Source organism: Carassius auratus, linkage group LG44F (assembly GCF_003368295.1).
Source record: "Carassius auratus strain Wakin linkage group LG44F, ASM336829v1, whole genome shotgun sequence".
NCBI classification, from domain to species: Eukaryota; Metazoa; Chordata; class Actinopteri; order Cypriniformes; family Cyprinidae; genus Carassius; species Carassius auratus.
This window is the reverse complement of record NC_039298.1, coordinates 3,920,701-3,929,554: the sequence shown is the minus strand read 5'-3', so window position 1 is coordinate 3,929,554 and position 8,854 is coordinate 3,920,701. Positions and strand designations below refer to the sequence as shown.

General features: G+C 39.5%; 1 protein-coding gene across 1 annotated transcript; it reads right to left on the bottom strand.

The window, feature by feature from the left end:
* On the bottom strand, positions 1 to 6,408 carry LOC113068347 (glycoprotein endo-alpha-1,2-mannosidase-like protein). The gene is made up of 4 exons (XM_026241070.1): positions 5,410 to 6,408; positions 5,161 to 5,270; positions 1,942 to 2,018; positions 1 to 867 (listed from the first exon to the last, which is right to left on the bottom strand). Exons 1-4 carry the CDS (start codon positions 5,912 to 5,914, stop codon positions 231 to 233), a joined length of 1,329 nt encoding a protein of 442 aa, XP_026096855.1. The 5' UTR covers positions 5,915 to 6,408; the 3' UTR covers positions 1 to 230.
* Positions 6,409 to 8,854: the final 2,446 nt, after the last annotated feature.

The following is an 8,854-nucleotide window of genomic DNA, read 5'->3' as shown; positions in this document are numbered from 1 at the left end:
TTTTTTTTCTTTTTTTACCTTATGAAGATTCTTGAAAGAAATCTGTCTGCAAGAAAACTGACAGTAAATCAGTTGTTTATCAATTGTTGAGTGAAAGAGCAAGAAGGTGTCTCGTCCTGGCTAATCAGTTGCCCTTAAAATGTATGCATAAATTGAAAGACAGTAATCGGTAACACTCATAACAACAATAACATAAAAACTCAACAATGGTACGACGTTACGAGGTCCGCTCACATTAGCCACTGCTCTTTCTCCTTCCTGAAATGTTCTGCCCACTTCCTGGTGAGCTCCAGATAGTGGTCCGGCTGATGGGGCTTGTAGTCCAAATACAGACGGGCCACAGTCTTCTTAGGCACGGCCCTCTCAATCTGAGTTCCTTCGTGCCACTCATTAAACGACGTCACTGTGATGATATCAGGCCTTACGGACATCACCGCCTGCAAAGAGGTCTCGTAATATCGTCCGTTCACCCGGTTGCGTGTGTTGTGGTTGTTCCACGGCCGGACGGCGGTGTCCACATAACCAGGTCCGGCGCTGGGCACAAACAGCAAGTTGTTCTTGTCGCAAAATGCTTTGATCGCCTTCCAGTTCTGGTGAGACGACCCGAAGGAGAAGCCATTCGAAGCGAAGTAGGTGTACATGCCGTCGAAGCCCCCGGCCAGGATGTCCTGCTTGTGACGCTCCTCCACGATGAGGGCGATGAAGATGCCATCGTAAGGCGTTCCTCGGAGACTGTGAGATCCTCTGACGGTCAGCAGCTCAGCCCAGGTCTCCGGAGCGGTGAGATACGAGTCGTACACATAAAAGAGCGGAAGGATCTTCCCAGCGCTGGACCTGAACCTGTAGAAAGCTCCGTGTGTCCCGTATCTGTGAACACAGGGATGTGTTATTTATACTGCACTCCGTTTAGAAGAACACAGCTCTATTATAATATTATAGTACATATATATTTAAATTATCTATTTATATATCTATATATTCTGCATTCTTTTTACGAATCATAACTTTTACATAAAACAATATTAAGTGACAATTATATTGCTTAGTAATAAGATATTGTGAACTAAGAATGCAACATTTTTACAGCATTGTAAAATAATTAGAAGTTAACATTAACCTACTTTACATTAAAAAAAAATAAGTTAATTGTTAGTTCATGATACATAATGCATTATATTAATGAAATGTATCTTGTGGTAAAGAGTTACGGGAAGTAAAATATAATATATTATATAAAACCTTTCTGTGCCTTTACTTTGGGTGTTACCTTGCTGTCTGTGGAGGGTCAGAAAGCTCTTGGATTTCATCAGAAATATCTTAATTTCTGTTCCCAAGATGAATAAATGTATAATGGGTTTGGAACGACATGAGGGTGATTCATTCATGACAGAATTTAAATTTGTGGGTGAACTTTCCCTTTAAGCTAACTACAACCAAAATATAAGAGAGTTTATAACAGTGTTGTTCATCGTTCTGTGCTTTCTGAAATATTATGTGTTTGTTCTTTGTGCAGATGACTGTATTACCTGACACTCCGATCATGTAAACCTACACTTACTTAGCTCGGCTTTACCTGTCTTTCTTTCCAAAGCATTCCTGCTGCTAGAGAACAATTCAAGGACAAATGACTTTAATATATTTGCTAAACAAACTGAATCTGCATCTTATAGTGTTATAGAGTTACACACTGCAACCGTTGTTCTCTTGAACCTGAGTGAGACACAATATCATCAGCTCATGTTATACGTTCGGTTTCATGACTGATTCATGGAAGAAAAGACAGACATTTATTTTCTGTTAGGATTGAAGTTCACCCTAACTCCTGAGTTCAAAGCAAGCCAGCTCATCAGCATGGAGAAGCGCTAGACTTTCAGGTTAGCGAAGTGATCTTTAGTTCTGGTTCGGCGTGAGGTATGGAGGTCCTGAGGAGGGGTAACGTACTTGTCAATGATGTATCTGATGTTGTCGTGCACACTGAGCTCTGTCCGGCCTTTGTAGGGCTGCAGGTGAAACGCAACCTGAAAAGAGTCGAAGGTAACGAAGTAAGACCATTTCTAGAAGTTTCTAAATCATGTCTCATTCAAACACATCTGTCTGTATACCTGCAATAAACTGATACACATCTTGATGATATAGCAGAGAGCACACAAATGATACTAAACAGTAATACTAAGTAAAGTAAGACGCAAAAAAATGTGTAGATGCCATTGTATTAAATGCAAAAATATCAAAACAGGTGTCATCTGATCAAATAAATGCTGCATGGGAGATTTAGTGCTGGTGTGTTAATGATTTTCAGTAGATGAAGGTATGAAGTGTACAAAATCACAGGTGTACTTCACTAAATTGACATTTCACAACTATAAAGAGTTCACTTTGATTAATACTGCCTTTTTTTGGGTCACACTTTATTTGAAGGTCCAGTTCTATTAACTAAGACTTATTAATTATGCTTATTAACAGTTAGTAAGGTAGTTGTTTAGTTTAAGTATGGAGTAGGATTAAGGGATCTAACATATGGTCATGCAGAATAAGGCATTAATATGTGTTTTATAAGAGTTAACAGTGAGAATTGGCTCCTAAACTAAAGTGTTATCCTATGTCTTTCTACAAACGTTCATAAGTTCACAATGCACTGGAGGCGAAAGATTCCCCATGTATCAGAGATCCTGATCATTTAGCTCTATTCTGCTTTGTGAGGTTGCTGACAGAGGACTTTCTCAAAGTCCCAGAAACATGGTAGCTCAAGACACAGACATGTCATGTTGAATACTCATTTAGTGACGCAGCTCTGTCTATCGTGGTCGGTTTGGACATGGACATCTGCTCTACACCAGTGTTTTGAGAAGGAGGTTGCCCTCTGTCTCTTGAGGACTGACCGCCGCTGTAGTCAGTTACTGACTCGATGTAGAAAAAGAGGATAGACAGAAAAAGCCTCCGCCCATGTTTCTTGTTAAAACCCACAAAGGTGTCACTCTCATACGACAAAATGATGGTGGCCTGAACATGTTCTGTTGAATTGTGAATTTGCTTTGACAGATTTTTGCAAATCAGAGGCGTCAGTTCCCTTTTGAGATCTCTATTGCACTGCCATCTAACAGCCAAGCACAAAATATCTGTTTACAAAATAAATAAACATGAAATGCTTATGAGAATAACATTTCTAATCAAGGGAAAATGTAGTGCTTTGGTGGTTGGAAAGTTTTAAAGATGTTTAGAAAAATTCAAAAAGACTAAAGTACTAATTCATCCCAAATATGACATGGACAGTTTCTTTAAGGTTTTCTGGAAGGGAAGGTGTAAGTCACATCAGCTGAGCATCGGAGTGCCTCAGGGTTCAGAGGTTCACAACACATTCGATTCGATCATACAAATACACCGTCTGGACAACCTTTCTGAGATCTCAGCCGGGATGAGACAACAACTTCAGCTCAGCCTCGAAAAGACAGAAGTGGGGCGATTTCTCAATCTTTTGTTACAACGCAAGTGAGATTAACCTGCTTTCAAGTTCAATGTTCAAGTTATGCTTTCAACATAACACGTTAAGAGAAATAGTGAGAAATGTCACCATTATTGTCCAACATAAAGCCCAGAACAAAGCACATCCAGTGAAGAGATACTCTTCATTCATTCACTGTTCAAGCAGCCACTGGGAGCACTCATGAATGAGCACAAATAACTGTTATTGCTTTCTGTTTCCAAACGAATACCACGAATATACCCAAAACAGAGAAGTTGAGCAGGTCGAGGTCTTTGGGAAACAGCATGACGTTCTGCAAATTTACAGATAAAGGACATACTGTACTGATGAAGCTGTTTAAAAATGAATAGTCCCAATGTTACGGCTAAAATTAAACCATTCTATGACACAAGGGAAGAAAACACAACTCATACACTGACAACAACATGACAATAATCTCTGGGATTGTGTTTCTGACTGGCTTCTCTAGACACCAGGGGATTCTGGGATTACAAAACATGATGGACAGAAAGGCCCAGTAACAACTCATCAGATAAATGGTGAACACAGACATAGACAAGCTCCAGAAATTACAATCAGTGGCTCATCTACAAAAGCACGAACCATTCAGCTGTTGCAACGAAACTGAAAACCATGTTTAGTGGCGACAGTGCGTATCTATTATTTTAGTAACTACTAGTAAAATCTTGTTGAATTTTTAAATGGGATCCTACAAAGAATGATCATATGTAAAATCATATTTACTTCCTTTATAAGAAGACACAAAATAAGATATAATATCAGGCTTATTTCATGACAATTTACACACCATATGGGTGATGTAATGTGAATACTGTGATACATAACAGAGGTCTTTATATGAAGTCTTACAACATAGCCAATATATATTTGTTCTTTTAATAAGCACAGACCTGGTGTGGAAGTTATGTTTTCCTTTCACTTTAACCGTTCAAGATGAACAGCTGTAGATCAACATAAACTTACTTAAATGTGTCAGGTTAGGGTCAATAAATTATCATGAAATGACAACCACATAAATATGAGCTCAGGTATACCTTCAATCACAGAAAAAAGGGAATATTTAGGGGTACAGCAATTTTTCACTGGGGCATCTTAAAGGGACATCTTTGTATCTAAAGGTTTTTAAAAGATTCCCTTAAGGGTAGTACTCTAAGGCGGGGGTTCGTAACCTGGGGGACTGAGAGGGAACTGCAGGGGGCTGGGAATTCATGATAAGCGTGTAACATTAAAACAAACAAAGGAGGCTTCACGATGAAATAGCAATATATCCTTTAAAATAAAATTGCAATTATCAAATAAAAGAAAGCAATCTAAAGAAGTAGGTAAATAGCTAAAGAAGTAGATATTTAGTTAAAAACATAGCTGTATAGTTTACACACAGGCAGCTTGTAATACTATGCTTTCAGAGCAGCTCAGTTTACAGTTAACTCGTCCCTGACAAACCCATCTTTGAAAGTGCCCTGAGTTTAATGGACATTTTGTAACACAATGGACTGACTGACATTTACAGCATTTCAGCAAAATTTAAAGCAGCCTTACCCCTAAAGGTGCACATTTTCTGACAGTGTTTAAAACTAATACATCAGAAAAACAAACCCTCTATAATCCAAGTGTTTGTGTAAGCAGATAAGCTTTATGGATCTCTCACCAGTTCTCACCTTGATACTGTGTCTGTGGGCAGCATCCATTACAGCTGGCACTACATCCTCAGTGGGTTTGCCGTGTTCGTCTGCCACACCAGGAGGGTACCAGGACAGGACCACCACACCTGGCATCACAAGTAGAAACACATTGCTCTACAAGCAACATTTCATCTCTATTTATTTATTTATTTATTTTTTAATGATGAAAGACCATCTACATTGTACTATAATAGCCAAAGAATCATAAAAGTAAATATATAAAACCTGCAGCTGCCGCTTCGATTTGTGCCATGTGGGATTCAATAACATCTGGATCTCTGGAGCTGTAGGGTCCCAGTTCAGGGTAATAACTGGACGCAATGTCATCTGGAGGATTGTGTCGTCCATTTGGGTGACTGGCAGCTATTTTGGGATCCCAGTGTGGTACTAGTACATGGTCCCAGTGTATATAACTACCGTCCATCTGTGGCGAGCCATACCATAAATAATAGAAGATGTGAATGTCATAGAATATGCTGTGGTCAGGACCAGAATTGGAAAACACAATCTTGGTGTCACCGCCCCCAGCACCTTTTTGACCTGCTGAATCAACTACTTGATCGGGTCCCTGGTCCATTCGCTCTCCAATCAAAGGCATCAGCTCCATTCCTGGAGCTAGATCCGAGAAGCCATCAGTGGGTTTGAGGGTTCGTAGGCCCATCATAGTACCAAAAATGAACAACGTGAACAACAGAAGAGCCACACATGCTTTCCGGCGTAATCTGTTCATGGTCGCTGTCCGTGGTGCTGAAGACAGCAGTTCAGACAGAAGTTAGTGTGATCGAGGCCTCCAAAAGAGGGCTGTGAAATGCGTTTCTTCCATCTCCAATTCCAGTTTGCCCTCTAAGAGACTTGCATTTGGCTCTCTGGACTACTCGCTTGGTCCTTATCAGGAACAATTATCACATTGCATAGATTCGTCGCACAAACCCGTTTGAATTCGACGGAAAAGCGTCCATGCAATCACGCATTTATGACATGCACCAGTTCATCCGTCTCCATCGCTTCATTTGTGCTGCTTCCCACCAGCAAACTGAGCGCAGTCTTCCCTCTCGTGTTCTCCCACGCGTGGACCTGTATTCTAATCGCTTTGCGCAGTATAATACACTTTCACATCAGATGCAATGGCTTTGTGAAAGCATCGGCTGATTTCTGTGCCTCTGTCGCCAGTGTGCTCGTGATAAATCATCTCTTGTTACTGGAAGGTGGAGTCTCGTGGGTTTGTCACCATGCACGCATGCTCAGACATAGACACTGGCTGTGTTCAAAATGGCGTGATTCTTGCTGCATACTAAGCAGTATATAGTGAATACTGCATACTATTTAAACAATTCTTGTTATGCAATCATATGCATTCCAATCAGTAGTATGTTTTACTTTTATTACCCCTTAATGTATGTATATTTGATTCTAGCTACCATCTTTAAGAGATATTGTTATTTTTAATAATAAAATGCAATATGAAGGGAAAACGTTTAATAGTGAAATTGTTGTGCTTTACTACCGGAACATTCATAAAAAAAAATAAAAAAAATAAGATCTTACATTTAAGTATTTACCCACTGTTTTTAAACATTATCTGGAACAGAATGACATATGCAGTAAACATTTCAGACATACTTTCACACAATGACCATACTCTTTTACACTGATGTTAACCAGATTAGTAGGAAACCATTGCTTTCCTCACGTGAAATTAGAAACAGATCAGTCTGATCAGTGGGTTTTATACTCATATGAAGTATAGATAGGGCCCCCACCAGTCACATACCCTTTTCAGACCTTTATAAATAGCTAAATTGCCAGTTTTATTTATTTTGTATACTTTTTATTTATATTTTTTCCTGTTGACATTCTTTATGCTATTGGGTGGTTCTTTATACCACCCTATACTGCCGCCTAAGGCCAGTGCCCTCATTTTTGTAAAGTACAATATGATCACCCGAAAACATAACTATCACAATAATGCCATGAATCTATATTTCTGAAGACTGAACTCCTCCCCCAGGTCCACAACCCCGCCCTCATGCGTGAAATATCCGCCCCCTCGCCCACAGCCCCGCCCTCATGCGTGAAATATCCGCCCCCTCGCCCACAGCCCCGCCCTCATGCGTGAAATATCCGCCCCCTCGCCCACAGCCCCGCCCTCATGCGTGAAATATCCGCCCCCTCGCCCACAGTCCCGCCCTCATGCGTGAAATATCCGCCCCTCGCCCACAGCCCCGCCCTCATGCGTGAAATATCCGCCCCCTCGCCCACAGCCCCGCCCTCATGCGTGAAATATCCGCCCCCTCGCCCACAGCCATTCAGTTCATAATGAGGACAGATTTTCATGGTTTGCTCTTGTAGGCAAATTCTTATAAATATCTTATTTAATGTTCAGCGGAATAATAATACAAAAAAAGGTCATAAATGTCTACAACAGATTGAGAGTGAGTAAATGATGACAGAATTATTATTATTATTATTATTATTATTATTTTATTTTTCAATCCATTAAAATGTTTTATTTTGAGGCAGTGATTTTGGTATTTACAACTCCAACAATCACTTTAGTGATATTCAGAGATCATAAATGCTTGTTATGGGGTGGGATGCCTGTTGAGGCATTAAACTCAAAATATAACACATTCTGTTTTGTACAGCATTAGAAGCTGTTTACATTTATGCCACACACACACACACACACACACACTGAAGATGCCCTGATACACACCTGTTCTGCCAAAGACAAACATTATGAACACAGTATTGAAAACCAATTGCTGTAGGGATGCTCATCATTGTTAAGTAAAGCTTTAATCTAGAATATTAAAGTATTAATACTGGCCAGTAATTATTAATAATTATCCTGAAAAATACACATCAATTCAGATATCTAACAAATAGCAATAATAGTGTATGTGGCCCAAACTGGCATAGCTAAGCTTTTCCTCCCGTAACATCAGCTACGAATCATGTGCTTTGCTTTGGTATAGAAATGGAATATGCAAATGACAGGATGCTTTAGAAACATGCATTTTATTTCCGTTTTTATTATTTTATATTATTTATTTCTGATATGCATTTTCAGACAAAATTAGCTTTTAATGGAAATTGAGTGAAGAGGTAATGTAAGTATGAGAAAAGTGCTGATAAAAAATGTAAAACTGTTAAAACTATACCATAATGCTGTGGCTTGGAGAAGAGCAAGGCATGCATAAATGTGCTGATTCCCAGCAACATGGGGTTGTTGTGTAAGCTGTCTCAGTGTGGTATTCTGGGTAATTCAGCAAAGACAGCCCACGCTTTTCCTTGCTTTGTGAGATGCCTAGAGTCACACTGCGCTTGCTGCCTTTTTTGGGTTCACCTTGACAAGACATTTAATCATCTTTCAGCCTCTCTCCTTCTCCTTCAAGCCAAAGCTTCACACTGTCTTCAATACTACAGCTGGTTAAATATATTTGTTTATATTGGCTTTTTGATGACAGTATTCAACAAACATATTAAGCATACTAGATTAATCTGTTTTCTGAAGAATCTGTGTGTAGTGTTTGCCTGCGAAAAAGTTATTGCACAGTGGTTATCAGAACATTGTTCCCACAACTTGTTAATTCGTTTAATAATGCAATTATAAATTTGTTATGATTACGTTGATTTTCGGACATTTAAAATATTAGAATGCAAAATC